Source organism: Carlito syrichta, unplaced genomic scaffold, assembly GCF_000164805.1.
Source record: "Carlito syrichta isolate Samal-C Ts95f unplaced genomic scaffold, Tarsius_syrichta-2.0.1 Scaffold309836, whole genome shotgun sequence".
Classification (NCBI taxonomy): Eukaryota; Metazoa; Chordata; class Mammalia; order Primates; family Tarsiidae; genus Carlito; species Carlito syrichta.
This window is the reverse complement of record NW_007253932.1, coordinates 183,831-208,606: the sequence shown is the minus strand read 5'-3', so window position 1 is coordinate 208,606 and position 24,776 is coordinate 183,831. Positions and strand designations below refer to the sequence as shown.

Sequence of the window (24,776 nt, the reverse complement as noted above, 5' to 3'; positions counted from 1 at the left end):
CTGGGCGACAGAGTGAGACTCCAACTCAAAAAAATAAAAAAATAAAATAAAATAAATAAAGTGCTTTTTTTCCAAGCTCCAGCTAAGGAGGCATCCACCAGGCCCCTCCCCGACACTCAGGGAGAGCCCTGTTAGGGCTCCCTCTGCCTGAGCCTGTGGGTTCGAGACCCGCCTGGGCAACTTGGTGAGACCTCATCTCTACAATAAACCAAAAAAATTAGCCGGGCGTGATAGTGCACGCCTGTAATTCCGGCTACTCTGGAGGCTGAGGCAGAAGGATCACTGGAGCCCAGTAGGTCAAGGCTGCGGTGGTCGGGAGCGGCCACTGCACTCCCGTCTGGGCGACAGAGTGAGACTCCAACTCAAAAAAAAAAAAAGTGCTTTTTTTCTCCTTTGTTGTGTTGCCCTGGTGATCTTGGAGCTCAGCCTCGGCTGGGGGTGCCAGGAAGATTTCTAAACAAGTCTGGACCCCAGTCAGGAAACACAGTGAAACGACACACTGTAAACAACCTCTGCTCAGGAAACTGGCTGGGTCAGAGGGCTTCCAGGGAGAGCAGGAGGGAAGGAGGAGGGAGGTCACCAAGGTCAAGGCCCCTCCCAGAGGTCTCCACTGCCGGTGTTCTCTGAGGACCTGGGTTATGAGTCCCAGGCCAGCTGCAGGCTGCAGAGGCCTCCGATGAGGCCTGGAAATCGACATTTGAGCAGGCCCAAGGCCCAGAGCAGGGGAGGACACTCCCAGGGCCAGGATGGCAGGCAGGGCTGCGTCACTTCGTCCTCCCCTGGGTCCCAGCTCCTGCTTGGCCTCCAGCCCAGGGGGCAGCCCTGGCCCCACTGGAGCTGCATAATTAAGCCCTGCTGGTTCTTAGCTGCCAAGACACAGCCAGGGGTGGAGGGGACACGAGGGGGGACTCACCAGCCCGCTGCCCTGGACATAGAAGTCGTCACAGGAGAAGATGGTGCCAGGGTAGGACGAGAAGACCAGCCTGTTGCCGGGAGCCAGGGGTGAGTCCTCTGTGGGGAGAGCGACCGAGAGTCGGGCAGATGGCCCACGAGGGTCTCAAGGCAGGGAGCAGGCAGGCCTAGAAGAGGCTTTATTCTGTCCTTTCGGTCATTTAGCAAACGAGGTCATCTGACATAGAAGGGGTATGTGTGTAAAAACGAAAACTAGTAGCAAAACATATGTAGTCACCCTTCTACATGTGAGTGCCACGTCCTCAACTGCAATCAACCAAGAATCGAAAATACCTGGAGAAAAGAAACCAACAGGCCAGGTGCAGTGGCTCTTGCCTGTCATCCCAGCACTTTGGGAGGCCAAGGTGAGAGGAGTGCCTGAGTCCAGGGGTTTGAGACTAGCCTGGGCAATTTGGCGAGACCTCGTCTCTACAATCAATCAAAAAACTAGCCAAGCATGGTGGTACATGTCTGTGGTTCCAGCTACTTGGAAGACTAAAGCAGAAGGACTACCGGAGCCCAGCAAGTTGAGGCTGCAGTGGCCTTGAGCGTGCCCCTGCACTCCAGCCAGGATGACAGTGAGACTCTGACCCAAAAAAAAAAAAAAAAAGGACTAGTGGCCCAAACATGGTAGTACAGTCCACTGAGCAAGAGGAGAAAGTTGCAAATAATCTACATGATCCTATTTTTGTTAAAAAAAAAAAAAAAAAAAGAAAGAAAGCAAATAAACATTATGGAGATGTGAAATGGTGGTTACATGTCTGTGCATTTGCCAGGACTCATAAAACTGTAAACACAGAGTGAGCCCTCACTAAACTACAGACTTCAGTTGATAATGTACCAATATTGGTCTACCAATTGCAACAAACTTGCACTCCAATATGGGCACAGAGTGAGACTCCAACTCAAAAAAAAAAAAAAAAAAAAAAGGTACATATGTACATATATAAACGCATCCAAAAAATCTAGATAGATCCCAGCCAAAATTGCAACATCAGTTCCCTCTGAGGAGGGGTCTCATGTAAGGAAGAAGACATCAAGGGAGATATATTTCTTCATCTGTACTGCTGGAATTTGTGACAGTGGGAATGTATTTATGTATCACTCATGTAATAAACAAATGGAAAATTGAGGTACTTTTTTTAAGTCTAGAAAACATAACCAACTGTTCACAGAAATGTTCTCCTTTGGTTGTAGGGTGTTCAAGTGATTTCATCATGAATGTGCTTTGCTGGATTTTCCAATGTTCTATAAGACACACGTAGGACTTATGGAGGTTTTTTAAAGATATTAAAAATGTAATGGAGGCTGGGTGTGGTGGCTCATGCCTGTACTTTGGGAGGCTGAGACAGGAGGAATGCTTGAGCCCAGGAGTTCGAGATCAGCCTGGGCAACAAAGGGAGACCCCATCTCCAGGAATTAAAAAAAATCTTTTTTAATTTTTAAATTAAAAAAATGCAATGGACAAACAGTAATGAGCATGACCTGCAGCTACACACAATAACACGGATGAGTCTCAGAGACACATGGAACGAGAGAAGCCGGATACAAACAGGCATGTGCTGCACCATCCTAGCCACAGGCAACTCTCATGAGTGCTGTGAGAAATCAGGTCAGAGCCTGCACAGAGTGCGGGGGCGCCTGGAAGGGGAACAAGGGAGCCTTCCAGGGCTGGGATGTTCCATTTCTCAAGCTGGACACTATGTAGGTGATTTGCAAATAGTTCAAGTTGTACACTTATGATGTGAACCCTTTCCTGGACCAGTGTCAATTTAGAAGTTTCCCAAACTGAAATGCACGGATACTAGGTTGTCACCAAGCCACAGACAGTCGCCATCCTTGCACAAACTCCCTGTGCAGAAACACAGACATCTCTCTAGATTCAAGTCAGAGAACTGCTGCATCACCGGGTGACAGATGCTGAATTTGAGGGGATGCCGGCTGGGCTCCTCTGAAAAAAGGCTGTGCCAACTCACACTTCCCACCAGTAGTGAACTCCCCCATCTCCTCTCCACCTTCTGGGGCCATCAAGTTTCTGTTTGGCCGAGAAGGAGGCACTGCAGACATTTGGCAGCGGTGCCCCAGGACTGACTCTGGGGCCTGGGAGGGGAACTTGAGCCCCGACTGCAACATTTTCACATCTGAAGGAGGAGGGTATCCACGCACTCCCTGTGTGGTGGGCCGGCTGCAAAAATGGCTGGAATTCCTCCCGTGGCTGCATCCACGCCTTCTGTGACATGACTCTGCCCATCACATGGTGTGGTCAGTGCCCCATCTCTGAACCTGGGCTGGCCACTTGCCACTTCAGGTGACAGAATGCTGGGCTGGGGCCCACCAGGGCTCAAGAGGCTGTCTGCACTTCCTGCCCAGGTGCCACAAACACACCTGGGCTTACCTGCTGGGCATGAAAGACCATGTGGCCCAGTTGCCCTGGCACCCCGGCTGACAGTCAACTTCCAGACACGTGGAAGAGGTCACCGCAGACCAGCTGATCCACCCCAGCTGACCTGCCAGCAACCACAGATGCACCGTGAACCCAGCCAAGATCAGCCTGGCCTAAGTAACAAGCCAGCCAGTTGACCCACAGACACCAGAGCAACAGACAGACAGTGGTTGTGTTCAGCTTCTGCTGTTTTAAATGTGGGGGTGATGAGTTACGCAGCAAGAGCTAACACATACACCTTGTAAAAAAGAAACCGGAGGGAAATGAACATGCCAGGGATGACCTCTAGGAACGACCCTCCAGTGACCCCCATGTGCTTGGAGGATGCTGCGGCCAGGGCCCTTGCCTCCCAGGAGCCCCCCACCCATGTGTCTGCCCACACCCATGCCCAGGAGGCACCACAGCCACCTACCCCACGGGCCCTCCCGGAACTGAAACCAGTACTTCTTGATGACGCGCAGCATGTGCTGGTAGTTGTTCCAGGTGTTATGGGCCACGAGGAGGTCACTCTGGCCTGGCAGCAGCTTGATGAGGGCAGAGCAGGAGCCGGAGCCCAGGGAGGCCTTGGCCTTGGTCTTGTTCAGGGCTGGCTCCAGGTCTTCCAGGTCCCCAGAGAGCTGCAGCAGGCTGAGGAGGACCAGGGCACTGGGGTTACCAGGCCTGCTGGGGTGCTGCTACGTGCCCATTTCACAGAGGAAAAGGCTGAGGCTCTGGAGGGTTCGCTGACTGGACCGGAGCCACAGAGCCGGGAAGTGGCAGAGCTGGTACTGGAACCCAGGCCTGTCTGGCTGCAAGGTGTGTGGCCCTTTCCCCCACCCTGTCCGCTCTGGGGGTGGCACTTACAGGAACCCCAAGGGTTTGATGGTCAACCTCCCAGTGGGGAAGGTCACACGGCCTTCGTAGCTGTCCTCCAGGCCTTTTAGCTGCAGGAGGGTCAGCCGCACCTGGGGAGGGGGCGGGGGCAGAGGGAGGGTAAGGCCGCTCCCCTAGGCTCACACCTTCTCCCATGGGAGGGGCTCTGGCCTGAGAGTCCAAACAGAGCATGGGAGGCCTGGGGCACCCTCAGGCTCCAGCCAGCCCTAACCCTTAGCCACCCCCAAGCCACCACCCACCCCTCCATGCTGAGCACTCATCCACTTTCAATGAATTGACTATTCGTCCTTGTCCTGTGTTGACCCCAAGTTACCCCCACTTCGAGCCTAGTTCAAAAGCCACCTCCTCCAGCCCGGCCTGGGCCATTGCCAGTGGTTCCCTAGTCTGAGTTTAGCTGCTGGCTGCATAGCTACCTCAGGCACTGTCTCATGCATTTAACTAGGCCCCACAGTCACTGTTTTGCCTCAAGATCTGTAACTATCTGGAACCATGGCGCATTATCACTGTGTCCCTCACAGGGTCCTGACCTGAATTGGGTACACACTGGTCATGTAGTATGGATCTGCTGGATGGATGACAGATTGACGGATGGACAGATGGATGGGTGGGTGGCTGGATAGGTAGTTGAATGAATAGATGGGCAAGTGAGTGAGTGGGTGGACAGGTGGGCATACAAGTGGATGGATGAATAAATGAGTGATGTGAGAGATGATGGACAGATGGATGGATGGATGGATGGATGGATGGATGGATGGGTAGATGGGTGAGTGGGTGGATAGGTAGGTATGTGGGTGGATGGATGGATGGATGGATGGGTGGATGGGTATGTGGGTGACTGGATGGATAGGTGGATGGATGAATGGGTGGGTGGATGAATGGGTGGATGGATGAATGGATGGGTGGGAAGTGGATGGATGGATGGATGGATGGGTAGATGGAGGGATGGGTGGAAGAGTGGATGGGTACCAGACAGGCAGGAAACATAAATGACAGGCAGGCAGGAAAAGACAGGCAGGAAACATAAATGGATGGGTACCAGCTAAGTTAAGTAGAAGAGCATGGACAGAAGCAATCGGCCAGATGGATGGGAGGGAGGTGGGAGGAACAGGAGCCCAGGCAGGTGCATGAAGTGTATGAGCAGGACAAGATGGATCCATTCCTCTGTCTATAAATCCTCGACAAGGCTTTATTTATGAAGTACCCACTACGCATCTGACACTGCCAGGCACTAGGGATATTGTGGTGAACAAGGCAGGCGCGGGGCAGGCATTGTCCTCATGGGACTCCGAGTTGAGTTAGATAGACAAGCCCTAAACACCTCCCCATGGTTTCTATTTTCAGTGCTATGAAGACAAGCAGGGAGAGGACACCGAGGTTAGGAAGGAGGAGACAGCCAGGCAGAGGTAGAGGAGGAGAGTCCCAGCAGAAGGAGCAGGGGTTCACAAGTCCTGGGCCAGGAGGCAATGTGTCTCATGCCAGGAACCGGAAGGCCAGAGAGGCAGGAGTGGAGAGAGCAAGGAGGGTACAGGAAAGTGCTGAGGTCACCTGAGGAGCATGGGCTTCATCCCAAGAAATGGGCAGCCCCAGTGATATTTAAGACAGGAAGAAAAAGTAAACGTGATGGTGCAACAGACAGAGTAGAGGTGCCTAGATGGCCGGGGAAGGCAGGGAAGTGAAGCAGGCAATATGGTCAAACAGATGGCTGGACAGGTGCAAGGGAGGCAGTTTGTGAAGGCAGATGGACAGGCAGGTAGACAAAGGGCAGGCAACTAAATGGGGTCTCTCCACGGGTGTGGGTGGAGAGAGGAACTGACAACTGGGCTAAGATGACACATGGGTAGATAAGAGGAAGCAGGTGAAAGATGGACAGATTTGCAGGAGGGCAGAACGGTGAGCAGACAAGCTGGATGATGGAGGGAGGGATAAAGGACCGACAGGTGGGTGGACGGGTGGGTGGACAGGTGGGGGCGTGGGTGGACGGATAGATAAATGGAGGGTGGATGGATAGATGGATGGACAGACGGGCAGGTGGGTGGATGGAGGGCAGGTGGATGCATGGGTGGGTGGATGGGTAGGTGGAGGGCAGATGAGTGGATGAAGGAATAGATGGGTGGGCAGGCTGGATGGGTATATGAGTGGACGGATGGGTGGATGGACAAATGAGTGGACGGGTGAGTGGTAGGCTGCTGGGCAGACGGGTGGATGATGGATGGATGGGATGGAAGATGGGTGAGTAGATGAATGGGTGGGGGATAGTGGATGGATTATGGATGGATGGGTAGATGGGTGGGTGGGGGGTTGGTGGACAGATAGATAAATGGAGGGTGGATGGATGGAGGATGGGTGGATGATGGCCGGGTAGACGGGTGGGCGGATGGGTGGGCAGGGGATGAATTGTGGATAAATGGGTAGATGGGTTGATGGATGATCGATTGATGGATGGATGGGTGGATGAGTAGGTCAGCAGATGGGTGGGAGGGCAGGTAGACGGGTAAATGGACAACTGGACAGAGGATGAGGGGGTGTGTGGGGAATGAGTGAACAGCTCAGTGGGTAGACAAGTCAATTCTGTCGAAGGTGTGAGTAGAGTGAGTAGGGTGGACAGTGAGAAATTCTACAGAGGGAAGTGGTGCCAGCTTGGCCTCACTGAGACAGATATGCTCACAGGCACCGATGGCCATTTGACAGGGATAGCCGTTGTGTGCACTTCCAGTCAAGCTCCCGAGGCTCTCCAGGGCATCCACACAGAACTGGCTTTCCCACCGAGCCAGCCCAGAGGCAGAGCACCTGCCAGGGCCTCTCCATTCCCGCTGGTTGGCCAGCAGCTCACCCAAGGGGAGGAAGACAGAACCCACCACCCACGCTCTCTGGGACTTTCCCGTTTCCCCTCCTCCCTCCCATACTGTCTACACGCGCATCTGGTATAACCGATCTCTCAACTGGCCTCCCTCGAATGCAAGCAAAACGGTATGCTGACAACAGACTAGTCGTTTTGAGTCATTCTTGATAGTAGGTGGGCTCAGCCGGATGGCCGGAGTTCCATCAAGTGGACAGATGGGAGGACAGACAGGTGGACGCATGGCAGGTCGGTGAGGGGAATGGAGATGATGATGGACACGGCGGTGGCTGGGCAGGTGGGCACACCGTGGGGCCAGCCAGCTGGAAGCCCCCCGCTGGGCATGACAGCAGGCCCACCTGGTGCCAGTAGGCAGAGTCCGTGCTGGATGCCATCTGCTCCTGCACCCACTCCAGGTTGGCGGCCAGGAAGCTCTTCAGCTTCTCGCAGTAATCAACTTCGTACTCGAAGGGGCCACAGTAGTTCACCACCGTGTTCATCCAGTGCATGTAGATGAGCTGCGTGGGAGAGGCATGGGCAGCTGGGTTGCTCTCTGCCCTGGGGAAGCCCCGCCCAGGCCGCCCAAAAGGGTAGCACTGGGCAAGGCTGGGTCCTCCCCAGAGGCCCTTCCCACCCCCACCAGGGCCCCACGCCTCCGGAAGTCTGCCTCCCTGAGGAGCCTTCAGCAGGCTACGCCTAGGCTGGACTTCACCTCCTCTGTGCTGAGGACCCATCTACACATGTGTTTAGTCAGTCAGTCAACAAATGTTTCTTGAAGTCCCTGTCACATTCAGTTCTAGGCTCTGAGGACACAGCAGTGAATAAAACAGCAAATATTCCTGCAGACTCGCTCGGGCAAGAGGGTGCTGGGCTGGCTTCACCCAGGCCTCATGTACAGGAGTCTGGGCTCGCCTGCAGGGGTGAAAGATGGAGAGCCACTCCCAGATGCGTGAATGAGGCCCTCCCAGGCCAGCCAGCAGCCCAGCTGACCCATGGGCAGACCACAGGAGCACGGATGAGCCCAGCCAGGACCAGCCTGCCAGGTCCAGAGTGACTGGAGTGACAGCTGGCAGAGGGACCTTGCTCTCTGGAGGAGTGGCTGGTCACCCACAGCTTGTGTTAATCCTTTATATGACCTGACACGGTCAAACCTCACAGCTCTGCAAGGAAGGCGCTGTTATCACCACCCCCACTTTATAGTTGAGGAAATCAAGGCACAGGTTGGTGACTAACTTTCTCAAGGCCACCTGGGTAGTGAATCTAAGAGCCATGACTTGAACCCACATAAAAATGTGGATTAAGCTGGGCATGGTAGCATGCACCTGTAGTTGCACTCAGCCTCTTAGAAGGCTGAGATGGGAGGATCACTTGAGCCCAGGAGTTTGAGGCCAGACTGGACAGCATAGAGAGACCCAGTCTCTTTAAAAAAAATTTTTTTTTAATGTGAATTTGTAATTTCCCAAAGCACTGACCTCCCTGAGCACAGGCTCGGGGTAACTTCTGGCCACTCCCCCACCCTCCACCCAGTGGAAATATTCCCAAGCCACATGGGTCAGTGAGAAAATCTGCCCAGGACTGATGGTTTATCGACCCTGCTCTACCACTATCTCACCACAACACGTCAAACCTCTGCTTGTCCCTCAGACCCCACAGAGACACTACCACTTCCTCCATGCAGCCTTCCATGACTTCCCCAGTATTTTCCCAGTACCTCTCCTATCCCAGGCTCTAGATTGGGCTCAGGGGACACAGCTGGGAACAAGACATGGTCACCTCCCACAGAAACCAATGGGCCAGAGGGAGGAGCAGAAGAGCAAACCACTTAGGAACAGAGACTTGGGTCAGCACAGCTGGGCTTGAATGCTGCCTCCTCTGCTTGTTGGCTGATCGACCTTGGGAAAGTAACCTGACCTCTCGGCCTGAGCCTGCCCGTCCAGAGGAAGTGATCACGCATCCCTCAGGGGTTGGCACGGGGGCTCAGTGAGCCAACATGCCGACAATGTGTGTGGGCCTGAGTTCCTCACATGAGAGCCACTCCTGGCCTTGCCTCGGTGTCCCCGCACAGGCTGTGAGCCCCTGGGAGATAGACGTGTCTCATTCTCCACTGACACCCAGAACAGCCCTGGCTGGCCCAGGTCTGACCACCTCCCCGAATACAAAGGGTTCAGGAGGCCATCGGAAGCTGCAGCTGAGCGTCACAGGGGCAAGGTGGGTGTCAGAAAGAGTACCCCACAGATACTGCTTTCACGACACCTAGGTCCCCCGTGCCACACTGTCACACTCCCCCACACACCTTGGCTGAGCCATCCACTCACCTGCTGGGGCAGCTGGAGTTCTCCCACTGGGAGGCCACTCTGAGCACCTCCCGCATGTGCCTGGGTCACCCCTAGGGCACACCCCAAGGAGCAGGGCCACTGGGTCTGAGCGTGTACAAGTTCAACTCCACAAGTTAAAGTCAATTACTTTCCAAAGTGGGTGACCCAATGCATACCTCCACCCACAGCGTGGGAGATGGACGTCACTTCACAGCCTCACCCACTTCTTTTTTTTTCTTAAAGAAAGGGTCTTGCTCTGTGGCCCAGGCTGGAATGCAGCGGCATAATCACAGCTCACTGCAACCTCGAACCCCTGGCCTCTAGCAATCCTCCCACCTCAGCCTCCTGTGTAGCTGGGACTACAGGCATGTGCCACCACACCCGGCTAAGTTTTTGATTTATTGTAGAGGTGAGGTCTCGCCAAGTTGCCTAGGTTGGTCTCAAACGCCTGGGCTCAGGCAATCCTCCCACCTCGGCCTCCCAAAGTGCTAGGATTACAGGCATGAGCCACCGCACCCGGCCCCTAGGGCAATTCTCTAAAGAACGCACTTGAATTTTTTCTCCTCCACCAAGTAGGGAGCTGGGGGTGGGGGTGGGGGGGGAAACCCCCACAGGCACCCTGGAGAGCATGCAGGGTGGGGGAACATGCCCTTACCTCCTCCGACACTGCGGCCTCCACCACGCCAGCTGCATAGGCCTGCAGGCTGTCATTGTAGCGGCCATTCGTGCCCAATTCCAGGAAGGCCCACCTGGAAGGAGGAAGGAGGGACCCGTGGTCAGTGGCGGGTCTCCAGCTAGGTACACAGCTGGCTCCAGTTGCAAACCATAAAAACCATACCATGGGTAACAGACGCTCACACCACACCCGTCTGCCTGTCCATCTTTGAGCTTGCTGGGCTAAACCTCTAAAGAGCTGCTGGGTTGGAGAGAAGAGGTACTTTTGATTTGGAATAGATATTGACCTCCAGCCGCCACACAAAGCCTGTGCCACCTACACTCCCTCACCCACCGTAGCGCCAGCCAGCATCGGGTGAGGGCCTCCTCCATGCCAGGCAGTACTCCACTCACTCCTATCTATTAACTGGTTGAGGCCAAGCACAGAGGCTCATGCCTGCAATCCCAGCACTTTGGGTGGCCAAGAGGGGAGGATTGCTTGAGCCTAGTTCGAAACCAGCCTGGGCAACACAGTGAGAACTTGTCTCTACAAAAATCTAAAAAATTAGCTAGGCGTGATGGTGTGTGCCTGTAGTTCCAGCTACTCAGGAGGCTGAGGCAGAAGGATCACCTGAGCCCAGAAGGTCAAGGCTATGATGAGCCGTGACCATGCCACTGCACTCCAGCCTGGGCAACAGCATGAGATCTCAACTCAAAAAAATAAAAGAAAAGAAAAACTTTAAAAAATCATTGAATCCTGGTGATGATGCCACAATCCTACACAGCAGACGGCATGACTGTCCCCATCGCAGGACGCAAAGGAGGAAGCCGCAGCCCAGGGTGCGTCACTGCGGTGGTAGACCACCACCCAGCCCACGTCCTCATCCTGGGCTATGTGACTCTGCAATTCTTCCCGCAAGTGCCCTTCCCTGCCCTTCCCTGGCCCTGGAGTCGGGAGCATGTCATGTGGCTTGCTGTGGCCAACAGCTTGTGGGTGGAAGTGACAGGTGCCAGTGACGAGCTGAGCCTTCCAAAGGCCTCCATGTCTCCACTCGCCCTTCCTGCCTCTGCCATTGCCATGGGAAGAACATGCCCTGGCTGGCCCGCTGGTCCCAGGAACATGAGCGCCACACGGAGCAAACCAGGTCTGCTCTATCACTCAGGCTGGAGTGCAGTGGCACACTCACAGCCACCGCAGCCTCGACCTGCTGGGCTTAGGAGATCCTTCCACCTTAGTCTTCCAAGTAGATGGGACTATAGGGACATGCCATCATATCCAGCTAATCTTTTTTTATTTATTGTAGAGACAAGGTCTCGCCAAGTTGCCCAAGCTGGTCTCAAATCCCTGGACTCAGGCAATCCTCTCATCTCAGCCTCCCAAAAGTGTTGGGATTACAGGCATGAGCCACCGTGCCCAGCCTAGATTGCACCTTGCTCCAAGGGCACAAAAATATCCCCTGTGTCACTTCCCTAACTAGAGCGAAGTGTTTTTTTTTCCCCAGGCAATTTCCATTAAGAAAAAAGAGGGCAAAGCCAGGCTCGGTGGCTCAGCCTGTAATCCCACGCTTTGGGAGGCTGAGGTGGGAGGATTGCCTGAGCCCGCGGGTTTGAGACCTGCCTGGACAACTTGGCGAGACCTCATCTCTACAATTAATCAAAAAAATCAGCCAGGCGTGGTAGCGTGTGCCTCTAATTCCAGCTACTCGGAAGGCTGAGGCGGAAGGATCGCCGGAGCCCAGCAGGCTGAGGTTGCAGTGGCTGGGAGCGGCCACTGCACTCCAGTCTGGGTGACAGAGTGAGACTCCAACTCAAAAAAGAAATGAGGGTGACGGAAAGACACTGGAGAGACTTTAGGAGGCTGCAAGACAGGAGTCAGGCTCCACTGGACTGCCTCACGGGGAGCTGGCTAAAAGCCGTGAACAGCTCCAGGACAGAACAGCTCAGGCCTGGAGAAGACTCAAGAGGGAGAACTCACACTATACCCCACGGCCTTTCCAAGCACCTGATGGGCCAGACAGCGAGGGTGTGGAAGGATGAATGGCATTGGTCCTGGCCTTCAAAAAGCTCATGGAGGCCAAGTGGGTGGCTCGTGCCTGTCATCCCAGCAGTCTGGGAGGCAGAGGCAAGAAGACTGCCTGAGCCACGGGCTTTGAGACCAGCCTGGGCAACTTGGCAAGATCTTGTCTCTACAATACATCAAAAACTCAGTCAGGTATGGTGGCATGCCTCTGTGGTTCCAGCTACTTGAAAGGCTGAAGTGGAAGGATGTCCTGAGCCCAGGAAGTCAAGGATGCAGTAGCTGTGAGTGTGCCACTGCACTCCAGTCGGGGCAACAGATTGCAACTCTGACTCAAAAAAAACCTCATGGGGGGCAGGGAAGGCATTGAAGCACAGAATAGCATAACAGGGTAATGACTGTAATGAGAAAAGGAATGAAGTGTCAAGGGTGTCCCACGTCAGAGGGTCACCATGCCCTGAAGAGGAACACTGCTGCTGCTGCGACTACCTGAGTAAAATAAAATCTGTGAAGGCTTCACAGAAGAGATGATGCTGCTCTGGGTTTTGAAGTTTACATAGGCGCTTGCCAGGTGGAGAGAAGAGGGAAAGTAAAAGAAGGAAGCCTGAGTTCTGAATGTTCCAAAGAAAACGATGTTGAGGCCCACAGGACAGAGCTGTGGGGACCACCAGCCAGGCCCTGCTATGGAAGACAACAGCCCCCAGGCACTGTGCCACAGACATTGCATGTTGGCTTACCTCTGAATTCTTCCAAAGATCCTATGACATGACTTTTATTTTCTTCACTCTACAGATGTGGGAACTGAGACTCAGAGAGGTGAAGTCACTTGCCTGCAATCACACAGCTAGTAAGTAGCAAAGCCAAGACTAACATTCCAGAGCGTGTGCTCAAACCTCTAGCTCAAGTGAGTTGTGTGAGGTCTTAGTTGGGGAGGGACGTAGTTCTTATCAGAAGATGACAGCCATGAACTTCAGGCTAAGGACTCACAGATAACCATAGACAAGAGCAGAAAAACAAGAGAGAGGAGCGAAGATTTCAAATTTCAAGAAGAGTGGAGGACAGAGAGAGTTTGGGCTTGTGGGTGCTTCAGACTCGGATTGAATCCTCAAGTACATCCTTTACTGGCTGTGTACCTTTGGGCAAACTGCTTAATCTCTCTGGGCCTCAGTTTCCGCTTCTGTAAAATGGGCATGGTAACTCCCATGTCAGAGGGTTACCACAGGCGTGCCAGGAGATCACGCACATTACACACTCACTAAACACTTGTCTCATCACGGATCTGAGAGGGAGCTCAAGAGCTGGGTGGGCTTGGTGATGGGAGGAAGGATGCTTGAATGAGCCCAATATGCAGATCCCCTCATGCTAAGAAGTGGCAGGGGTCAAGAGAGACAGGTACACACTGCATACAACCAAAAAGCCCTGGCAACCACTGGGCGGCCATGGCCTTCTTCCATGCAGGCCACACCCGGCAGGAGCCGCCCTTTCCAGGGAGTGGGCTCAGTCCAGGCCTCAGGGCGAAGCCCGGAGACAGGCAGCCATCAGGAACCCACCCCGTGATGCTCACACGGCCCTGAGAGTCGAGCAGGGTGGTCCTTCTCACAGCAGGCTTTCCTCCAAAGCCCAGGGAAATGGGGCCTCCCGAAACATCCTCCACGAAGGCCTGATCCCATGATCCATCCACACACACCGCATGCTGACGAGGAAGGGGGTCAGAGATAAAATTTTTTTTGAAGTGCAGAGGCCAAACAGTGGACACAGCACAAACTTGTGTATGAAAACATTACACATATACATACACGTATGCATGTATGTTTAGCCCTGTTTATTCATGGAAAGTTCTAGAACAAAGAGATAACAGTAGGCTGGGTGTGGTGGCTCATGCCTGTAATCCCAGCACTTTGGGAGGCTGAGGCAGGAAGATCACTCAAGGGCAGGAATTCAAGACTAGCCTGGGCAATATATTGAGATTCCATTGCCACAAAAAATTAGCCGGGTATGGTTGCACTTGCCTGTAGTCCCAGCCCCTCGAGAGGCTGAAGCCGGAGGATCCCCTGAGCCCAGGAGGTCGAGAGGCTGCAGTGAGCTGTGATGACACTCCAGCCTGGGCAACAGAGTGAGACCCTGCCTCAAAAATAAAGTAAAATAGGCCGGGCTCAATGGCTCAGCCTGTAATCCCACACCTTGGGAGGCCGAGGTGAGTGAACTGCCTGAGCCTGTGGGTTCAAGACCCGCCTGGGCAACTTGGCAAGACCTCATCTCTACAATAAATCAAAAAAATCAGCTGGGCGTGGTAGCGCGCGCCTGTAATTCCGTCTACTTGGAAGGCTGAGGTGGAAGGATCGTCGGAGCCCAGCAGGCGAGGCTGCGGTGGCCGGGAGCGGCCACTGCACTCCAGTCTGGGCGACAGAGTGAGACTCCAACTCAAAAAATAAATAAATAAAAATTTAAAAAGTAAAATAAAATAAAGGAGCGAACAGCAGTGATTATAGCAACGATTATAGTAAAGCACAGGAGTGGGGCGGAGTCTGCTAGAATTTTCACCACAAATAATTAGTGCATGTAAGAATCACAAAACTTTTAAAAGACCCGCAATGTGGCTTCTTTCAAGCCGGACGGAAAGGATGAGTGAGAAGCGACAGCCCCAGCCACTCCTGCACCACCCATGCCACTCCCGCCCCCCACTCCCACCGGCCTTCGCCCAGGGAGTCCCCGGCCTGCCCCCACCCAAGCCACCTTATTCCAAAGGGCAGTACACCGGCCCCACTGGCACGGGTTTCCTCCTTCTGCCTGAGCCCTTGGAAGACCCAGGCGGGCGGCCTCTACCTGGCAGGCGCGTGCTCCCAGAATCCCTCGGGAGCTTCCTACTCACGGGGCTCAGTGCTGGAGGCCCGACCCTGACTCCGAATCCTCCCTCTACTGTCTGCGGCCCAGGGCCCCAGCCACAAGATCCCCACCAGCCCCCACGTCACTACAATGGGGCAGCTGCCCACAGTCACCTGCAGAAAGCACCGGCAAGGATTGGAGCCCGGATCCCTCTCCAGGAAGCCCGCAACTCTGCCTCCTCCTCACTGCCTTGGCCTTCCAGCCTCAGCTTCCCCATCTGTAAACCGGAAAGGCCTGGACCTCAGCAACCCGCCTCTAGAAACCCTACCCCAGTCGCTGGCCGGGAGAAAAGCACTTCAGAGTGTTTCTAGAACTCGACGTGCTTCTCAAGGACGGTGCTGGATTCAGAGGGCATGTTGCTTCCAGAATTGTCCATCTTTCACGAGAGACATAATGACAGGGGTTGAGAAGTATTGCTGTTTTGTTTTTAATGCACTTGCTTGACAAAAATAAAAAGCTGGCAGAATGAGATCAGTTTTCCCAAACTTTTTTTTCCCCAGAAAATCTATGGGCCACACTGTGATTTTATGTCAGGGCAGCTAAAGCCTCTGAGATGATCAGAGGATCTAATCAAGGGGCCTAGAAAAGCCATCAGCAACCCCTTGTGCATATTGTGTGGTCCTGGACACCTCTGTTATGCAGGCTGTCCCCTCTATCTGTGGATATCAGGCCTTTCTCATTCTCGGTGGTACAGAGTCACCTCTGGTGACCTTTCAAAGACATTGCTGGGGTCAAGCATGGTGCCTCACACCTGTAATCCTAGCACTTTTGGAGGCCAAGCTAGGAGGATTGCTTGAGACCAGGAGTTCAAGATTACAGTGAGCTATGATTGCACGACTGCACTCTAGCCTGGGTGACAGAATGGTGGGAGAGGGAGGGAGGGAAGGAGGGAAGGAAGGAAGGAAGGAAGGAAGGAAGGAAGGAAGGAAGGAAGGAAGGAAGGAAACACTCTGCCTGGGTGACAGAGTGAGGCACCATCTGAAAGAAAGAAGGAAAAAGGGACAAACAGCTGGGCCTTATTTATCCACTTGACTGGGCTGGGTTTGCCTGTCGGTGGTGGATTCAGGGTGCTCCCTGGCTTACTAATTTGTTAATTCCCTCCTATTTTGACTCATTTTCTCAACTCAACAGTGATATACTTCAAGCAGCCTCGTAGAGAAGGTGCTGGCTGGTGGAACCAGATGGGGCAGGCTCCCCAGGGCCGCGGCCCCAATAGCATCTCTGACCTCCAAGCACCAAAGCCTACAGGTTTCCAAGCTGCGTGGGGGGTGTTGGCCCAAAGTCAGATGTGGTACGACTGAAAGGAAGGAGTCCAGGGAGGGGAATTATCCTGAGGATCCCAGGATCCCTAGGGGCAAAATCTGTGGATCTCACCAGAAAGGAGGGACCCCAATTCTGGGGAAATGGAGGAGTCAGATCCCTGACCTCCCCAGGCCAAAAAGATGAGGCAGAGTCTCCCAAAGATCAGAGACTCTGCTGATCAGGGGCCAGGACACCCCAGATGGTCCAGAAGGTCTCAGTTTCCCCACCTGTAAAAACGGGATCTTGGGGAAAGGGGCAGGTGAGGGTAGAAGGAAAAGAATGAGAAACTGAGCCGGGCTTGGTGGCTCAGCCTGTAATCCCAGCGCTTTGGGAGGCTGAGGTGAGTGGATTGCCTGAGCTCACGGGTTTGAGACCTGCCTGGGCAACCTGGCAAGACCCCATCTCTACAATAAATAAATAAAAACAATTAGCCAGGCGTGGTAGCAAGCACCTGTAGTTCCAGCTACTTGGAAGACTGAGGTGGAAGGATGGCCGGAGCCCAGCAGATTGAGGCTGCAGTGGCCCAGAGCGGCCACTGCACTCCAGTCTGGGTGACAGAGTGAGACTCCGACTCAAGAAAAAAAAAAAAGAATGAGAAACTGGGCAGAAAACATGCCAGAATGTGAGGGGCATGTGAGAAGTATAAACAGACCTGGATTCATCTCTCAGGCCTCAGTTTCCCCAACTGCAAAATAGGGCCAGAGGACACTTGCTCTTTTCTCTTTCACACATTCCTTCCTTCAGTAATAAGCAAACAGCGATGCTTTCCATGATCTCACTGAATTTCCATGACCCTTCCTGCCCTACCTGGAGGTGAAGAAACAGGCTCAGAGAGGTGAAGGGATTTGCCCAAGGTCACACAGCAATAGGCTGAGCCTGAAGGCCTTTTCAACCAACCCAGTGAAGGAAGCCCTTGCTCCATTTCCATGTTTAACATAACCCCGAAAGCAACACAGCCCATTGGGGGCCTCCTAGGCCAAAGTCCCCTCCCATGCTGGGCCTCATCCCTGTGCCTCCCTTCCTGGCGCCCAGGCAGAGACTTGTCATACCCTCTTGGCTCTGCTAAGCAGGGCCCAAAACGTGTGAGTCAGCAGAGGTCGTGTCACCAGATCCCCTGCAGACAGCCACAAAGCTCTGGTTTCCTCCACAGATGCCAACCCACTCTGTGGCCTCCTCTCCTAGAAGCCTTCCCAGATTGGCCCCACCCAGCTTCTGTGTCTGAAGCAAATCTCCCATCTGTCTACCTGACACCCCCCAAGTGCCACCACAATAGGGTTGTCCTCAGCGTCCTGGGGGCTACAGCAGAAGGACACCATGCATGCTGGAAGGGACAATGTAGTCTAAGCACTGGGATATGCCAGAGTGGGGAGCACACAGGGTTCCCTAAGGCCCCCCAGCACAGCCTGGATCCAAGGCCTGGGCCCTGCTGACTTGGCTTTGAGGCCAGTCCTCCCATTCTCCCTGACTCCGGTTTCCTTCCTTCCGCTCTGTTTCTCCCACTGAAAAGGGACCTCCACCTTCCACATCTCTGTAGCCCTAAAGTCGGGCACCAGGATACTGAAGACGTGACTTAATGAATGAGTGCAGGCCTGAGGGAGCGCCACACAGCCCCTCCCCCAACCAGAGCACATTTTCAAAATCTGGGCCGCAGATGGAGACACAGAGAGCCCAGACGGGCGGAGGAGTTAGATGAGACTCACGCGACAGAATGACAGCCTGCGTCTGGGCAATAAGGACCACCATCATGACTGCGGAGCTCAGAGCACTGAGTTCCCAAGCACCAGGCCAAGGGCTTCCCCTGGACTCAGACAGAGGGAAGGGAGGGGCACAGCCCCACAACGGGACTGCCTGATTCTGTCTGAATTTAGGGACCCGCTGCTTTCGGACTGGCCTGGTTCTGGACGGGAGGCTAGGTGAGAGTTACCACCCCTCCCATCCCGGGACCGGCGGCTGGCACCCATGGCGGGGGGAGCTGAAGTCCGGGGAAGAGGGCGGTCCCTGGGGAGGGAAGTTATTGTTCTATCCGTCAGCCGTGTGCTGATCCAGACACAACACCGAGCCCCGGTGGCGGGGAGCGGGGCTCCCGGACCCCGAAGCACTGTCACCGCCGGCTGAGGCGAGGGACGGGCCCCGGAAGGCGAGGGATGCTGCACCAGCCCCTCCAAGCAGGGACCCGGACCAGACGGCGGTGCTGCAGCCCCGGAGGCGGGAGACCGACCCCGGAGAGGCAGGGACGGGGGCCCGGGGCAGGGAGGCCTGGCGCCCAGGCGCCCCGGTCCCCGGCCGGCCCTGAGCCGGGCGGGCGACCCTTACCCGGTCTTGTGCATGGCGTTGGTGAGGTTGGCCCAGGCCACGGCGTCAGGGTGGCGGCCGTCCACCAGGCGCAGCTGGCCGGTCGCGGGGTCCAGGAGCACCGAGCGGCAGCTGGCGGCAGGGGGCACCGGCCGGCCGCGCGCGCGGCGGGCCCCCGGGGGCGGGATGGCGCCCGCCAGGCCGCTCAGGAACAGCCCCACCAGCAGGGCCAGCACCAGGGCCAGCGCCAGCGCTCGCGTCAGCGCCCGGGCCAGGCGGCCGCCGGGCGAGCCGTACGCCGGGGCCGCCATCACCGCGCCGGCCCGCGCCGCCGCCCGGTCACGTGACGGCGCGTCGCCGCCGGCCGGGGGCGGGGCCGGGGGCGGGGCCTGGGCCGAGCGTTCCTGGGGGGCGGGGCTCCGAGCGGCGAGACGAAAGGGGCGGGGCCCCCTTCAAGGGCCCGGCGCCCCTTCCGCCCGCGTCACGCCAGGGCGCGCACCTACCGCCCCACGCTCTTTCTACTTTGCAGATTTCCACACCTCGAGAAAAGTTGCGAGAATAGTAGAGTCAGTACCCGTATGCCTGTCACCAATTGCTAATATTTTGCCAAGTGTATGTAGTCTTTCTGGTTCTATAATTTTGCTGAACGGTTTTAGTTTCTTGAAGACACAGAGAGACCTGTCAGCCATAAATCCTGTGGCATGTGGGTCCTCGCAGCAAAGACAAGATCCTGCAAAATGGCGATGCTGCGACAGCACTCAGGAAACCTCCTTGTTGCTTTTTAATTTAGCATGTGTTCACCAGTTTTTCCTGTCATTCCCGTGTCCTTGTTTGTCATCTTTTTTTTTTGAGTAGGAGTCTTACTCTGTCGACCAGGTTGGAGCGCAGTGTCACACTGCTCACAGCCACTGCAGCCTCAATCTGCTGGGCTCAGGTGGTCTTTCCGCCTCAGGCTTCCAAGGAGCTGGAACCACAGGCGCCTGCCACCACACCTGGCTAATTTTATAATTTACTGTAAAAGATGAGGTCTCGTCATGTTGCCCAGGCTGGTCTTGAACCCCTGAACTCAGGCAATCCTCTCACCTTGGCCTCCAAAGTACTGGGCTTGCAGGCATGAGCCACCATGCCCAGCAGCGTGCTACTTCTTCTAGGGCACATGCCAGCCAAGGTCCTGAACACTCAGAGGGGTTTTTTTTTAATTGTCAGTGGGCCATTGTCTTGCTGAGCTATGGTGTGGCCATGTGCTCTTTGAGCAAAACAAGCCATGTTTTCTCAAGCTTTGGCCCTCTCCCCTACCTTGGGGAGGTGAATCTCCTCTTTCTCTCTTTCTTTAATGTACTTTCTAAACAAACTTTTTATAATCTAAAAAAAAAAATCTCTGAGCCGGGCTCAGTGGTTCAGCCTGTAATCCTGCGCCTTGGGAGGCTGAGGTGAGTGGATTGCCTGAGCCCGTGGGTTCGAGACCCACCTGGGCAACTAGGCGAGAACTCATCTCTACAATAAATAAAAAAAATTAGCTGGGCATGGTAGCGCGCGCCTGTAGTTCTGGCTACTTGGAAGGCTGAGGCGGAAGGATCCCTGGAGCCCAGCAGGTCGAGGCTGCAGTGGCCGGGAGCGGCCACTGCACTCCAGTCTGGGCGACAGAGTGAGACTGCAACTCAAAAAACAAACAAACAAAAAAACAAAACAAAACAAAACAAAATCTCTGGTGTAAAGGAACTGATGGCCCAGGTGCAAGCAGGATCCAGGGAACCAACAAAGTCTGCCGCGCTCCCAGAAGCAGGACTGCTTCCGAGACCCTGGGAGAGCCGGGATTGTAGAAACAGTGGGCAGGAAGAATCACCCCAGCTCCCTGGCTCCTCCCATTGGCCAAATCCACATGAACTCTTGACTTGAGGCAAGGCAGTCCCCAGAGCTCAGTGGGTGGACGAGGGTGGGACAGAGGCAGACAGAGTGACAGCCCAAGGCAGCCAGGGGAGGTGACTGAAGAAATGACCTTGAGTCTAGATGAAGTGAGTCGGGGAAAGAGTTCAGAGCATAGAATTCCAAGCAGGAGAAACAGGTGCAAAGGCCAGGCTGTGATGGTGCCTCTTGCCCTCCAACTGGTCTCCAGTTTGAGAGCAGCCTGGGTGACAGAGTGAAACCCTGTTTCTAAAAAAAAAAAAATTAAGACCGCCCCCCTAAATATCTCTTCGAAACCCCACTTTTAATTCTTTTGAATATATACGCAGAAACAGGATTGCTGAATCCCATGTATACACATCCATTTATGTGCTTAGAAGACTAGCAAGCCAGGAGCAGAGGCGCACGTCTGTAATCCCAGCACTATGGGAGGCTGAGGCAGGAGGATCCCTTGAGCTCAAAAGTTTGAGACAAGCCTGGGTAACATAGCAAGACCTTGTCACTGCAAAAAAATTTTTAAAAATTGGTAGGGTTTGGTGGCGTGCACCTGTAGTCCCAGCTACTGGGGAGGCTGAGGAGGATGAGTAACCTGAGTCCTGGAGGTCAAGGCTGCAGTGAACCACGACCGTGCCACTACACTCAGCCTGGGCGACAGAGTGAGACCTCAACCTCACTTTCCGCATTTTTAAATAAATTAATAAAATATAGCTTCAGTCATACAAGATGCCAAGGGTTCTGGAGAGGAATGGTGGTGATGGTTGCCCAACAACGTGAATATATTTAATGCCACTAACCTGCACGCTTTGTTTATTTATTTATTTTTTTGAGTTGGAGTCTCACTCTGTCACCCAGACTGGAGTGCAGTGGCCGCTCCCGACCACCGCAGCCTCTACCCACTATGCTCTGGCAATCCTTCCTCCTCAGCCTTCCAAGTAGCCAGAAATACAGGCACGTGCTATCTCGCCCAGCTGATTTTTGATTTATTGTAGAGATGAGGTCTCGCCAAGTTGCCCAGGCGGGTCTCGAACCCACAGGCTCAGGCAATCCGCTCACCTCAGCCTCCCAAAGGCACGGGATTACAGGCTGAGCCACCGAGCCAGCTCTGCACGCTTTAAAGTAGTGAAGCTGGGAATTTTTCAGTTGTATGTATTTTAGCATGGTGAGAAAAATCAGAACACAAAAAGAAAGCATGTCTATATTGTCAACTAAAAAAAAAAAAAGCTTGGCTCAGAGGTCAAAGGAAATAGCATTTATCTGGGAAACAAGAATTTCTGCAATCGGGGTAAACTGAGTCAGGGTAGTCCTGAAGAGCATCCTGTAAGTAAGTGCAGGAGAGGGCTGTTTCATAAGGGATTTCCACAAAAAGTTGTTTTTTTCTGGGCAAAAAGCCCACGGGGCAAACCCTCTCTGATTGGTTAGTTAATGGGGCACACCCAGCTGGGGGTGGTGAAGGCAGTGGGTCCTTACCAGTTGCCGGTTGCCAGCAGGTCTGTTGGGATTTTCTGTGGTTTGACCCTGGGCAGGTCTGAGTGCGGCCCTCCCACCAGCTCCCAGCTCCACTTTGGAAGGTCACGGTCACAATGTGGGAGGCAGGGCGGGATCTCGAGCCAGGCTCTTCTGACACTTGTGGCTGTGTGGCCTCGGGCAGGTCACTCAACCTCTCTGGGCCTGTTTCTCCATCTCACTTAGAATGAAATCCAAGTCCTTAGAGATGCTTCCCTACACCATGTGCCGCTCACCCCTCCGCCCTATTACCTCTCTGACCTCATTCACTGCCCCACTCCCCCTCACCTATTCTGTTCCAGCCCCTTGGATCTCACTGTTCTTTCTACCTACCAGGACAATCCTGCTTTAGGGCCTTTGCCCTTGCTGTTCCAGCTGCCTGAAACGCTGTTCCCCAGGTACCTGCAGGGCTCAATGCTCCTCCAGGGCTCAGCCTGGAGAGGCCCTCCCTGACCGCCCTAAGAATTACCCACCCCACTCACCTCCTCCCACGCCTGGGTTTCTCTTGCTTTGTGTCGTGAAGTGCTACCAGCCTGATAGAAAGTTGCCTGCTTATGTATGACAGTGTGAGCTGAATGGCAGTCCCCAAAGATGTCCATGCCCTAATCCCCAGAACCTGTGACCGTATCACGCTAAGGACATGGTGATGGAGAGGTTGTTCTGACTTATCAGGGCCAGCCCTAAATGCCATGTGAGTTCTTCTGAAAGCAAAGCAGAGGGAGGCTGGACTAAGCAGGCCGTGTGACAGGCCGGGGGGGGGAGGGGAGGGCACAGGAGTCACGCCGCCACAAGCCAAGGAATGCCAGCAGATGCCAGAAATCACGCCAGAAGCTGGACCAGGTCAGGAACGGATTTCCCCCTGGAGCCTCGAGGACTCAGCCCTGCCAACAGCATGGAAGGCTCATCTTGGACTTCAGGCCTCCAGAAATGTGAGAGAATACACTTACTTGATCATTTATTTAGAACTTGCTCTGTTGCCCAGGCTGGGACACAGTGTTATGATCACGGCTCACCGCAGTCTTGACCTCCTGAGCTCAAGCGATCCTCCTGCCTCAGCCTCCCGAGAAGCAAGGACAGCAGGCGCATGCCACCATGCCCAACTAATTTTTTAAAATTTTGTGCAGAGATGAGGTCTCCCTGTGTTGCCCAATCTGGTCTCAAACTCCTGGGCTCGAACAATCCTCCCGCCTCGGCCTCCCAAAGTGCTGAAATTACAGGCCTGAGCCACTGCGCCCGGCCATCTGTCGTTTTAAACCAGTACATTTCTGGTAGTCTGTTAGGCAATAGGAAACGAATGTGCCCACCCCACTGGGACTGCCAGAGACCGGAACAGCGGCTGGCTCAGAGTAGACATTCTATAAATTTTTGCTAAATGTGTGAGTCCTGTAAACCACACGGTTCTGAAATTATGTAGCAGAATACCTTGCACATAGTAGGTGATCACAATCAATGATGCAGGCAGATGCCCAAGGATCCGGGACACACAGGGCATCGTGTGTGCCTGTCTTCTCTGCCCTGGAACGCTGACAGCCACCAACTCTCTGATTTTTCCAACGGCAGCCATATGTCCAGCAGTTAAGCCCTGACACCATCTCCCTGGCCTCAGTGTCCCAAAGGCTCAAGAGCTCAGCCCACAAGATACCCTGTGTCGGGTGGCGGTCCCAAGGCCCGGGCCTCCTGGACTTCTGACCTACCGGCTGTGAATTCAGTGAATCCCCATGTCCATCCGCAAGTTTGAGAACATGCCAGAATGGCTCTCAGAATTCAGGAAGGCACTCAGCTGATACCGACTGGTATGTTACAAGGGATTCAACTCAGGAAACGCCAGAAGGGAGTGAGGCCAGGGTGGGGTGTCTGGTGCCACCTCACCTTCCTCTCCCAGTGTCCCCACCCAGCACCGCGGCGTTCACCAGTTCACCAACCCGGAAGCTCCCGAATCTTGCTGTTCCAGAATTTTCGCAAACTTCCAACGCCAGGCCCAGTTCCCAGCCCCCCCATGAATGAGAGCTATGATGGCCGCTGCACTCCAGTCCGTGCAACAGAGTGAGACTCTTGTCTCCAAAGAGGACAAATGTTGGATGGGTGGTTTCACAGTTACTTTCCTTGTAAGGCAGGAACAGGGAGACAGAGCCACAAAAAAGGAACCGCCGGGTCAACACCAGGTGACGGCAGCCGCTCCTTGCTGTGGAGGTTAAGAGGGGACCTTGGCAGGGCTCGGTGGCTCAGCCTGTAATCCTAGCGCTTTGGGAGGCCGAGGTGAGCAGATTGCCTGAGCTCAGGGGTTCGAGACCTGCCCGGGCAACTTGGCGAGACCTCGTCTCTACAATAAATCAAAAATTAGCCGGGCATGGTGGTGCGTGCCTGGAGTTCCAGCTACTTGGAAGGCTGAGGCGGAAGGATCGCCAGAGCCCAGCGGGTCGAGGCTGCAGTGGCCGGGAGCGGCCACTGCACTCCAATCTGAGCAACGGAGTTAGACTCCAACTCAAAAAAAAAAAAGAGGGGACCTCATTCTCACACCCGCTGGAGACTGCCAGAGGCTGAGAAGTGAGGGCACCCTCTCTCTCCTGCTCTCCCCGGAAGGCCAGATACCAACTCAGTTTCAGCTTGATGGCAGGGAGCTTCAGCATGGGCAACTCTGTTTGGATTTTCGGTCTGTTCTCTCGAGGTCTCATGCAGGATCTTCGTCCCAAACAATGGCAACGCTCTCCTATCATTTATGTTTGTATTCATACCAGCCATTGCTATTATTTGTTAATCATTTACTGGGACACCTCCCCCCCATTACAGGATCCTCAAAGCCACCTG

General features: G+C 54.4%; 1 protein-coding gene across 2 annotated transcripts in view; it reads right to left on the bottom strand.

Annotated features, from left to right (window-relative positions):
• The window catches only part of PLBD2 (phospholipase B domain containing 2), a 24,688-nt gene extending 5,785 nt beyond the window's left edge, over nucleotides 1-18,903 (bottom strand). For both annotated transcript variants that reach the window (XM_008067972.1, XM_021717525.1), the window contains exons 1-6: nucleotides 18,588-18,903; nucleotides 10,074-10,167; nucleotides 7,463-7,621; nucleotides 4,238-4,338; nucleotides 3,807-4,021; nucleotides 914-1,011 (exon numbers count right to left, since the gene is read on the bottom strand). In XM_008067972.1, the coding sequence (XP_008066163.1) occupies nucleotides 914-1,011; nucleotides 3,807-4,021; nucleotides 4,238-4,338; nucleotides 7,463-7,621; nucleotides 10,074-10,167; nucleotides 18,588-18,877 (957 nt within the window). In that variant the 5' untranslated portion in view covers nucleotides 18,878-18,903. The remainder of the gene's footprint in view (nucleotides 1-913; nucleotides 1,012-3,806; nucleotides 4,022-4,237; nucleotides 4,339-7,462; nucleotides 7,622-10,073; nucleotides 10,168-18,587) is intronic.
• Nucleotides 18,904-24,776: the final 5,873 nt, after the last annotated feature.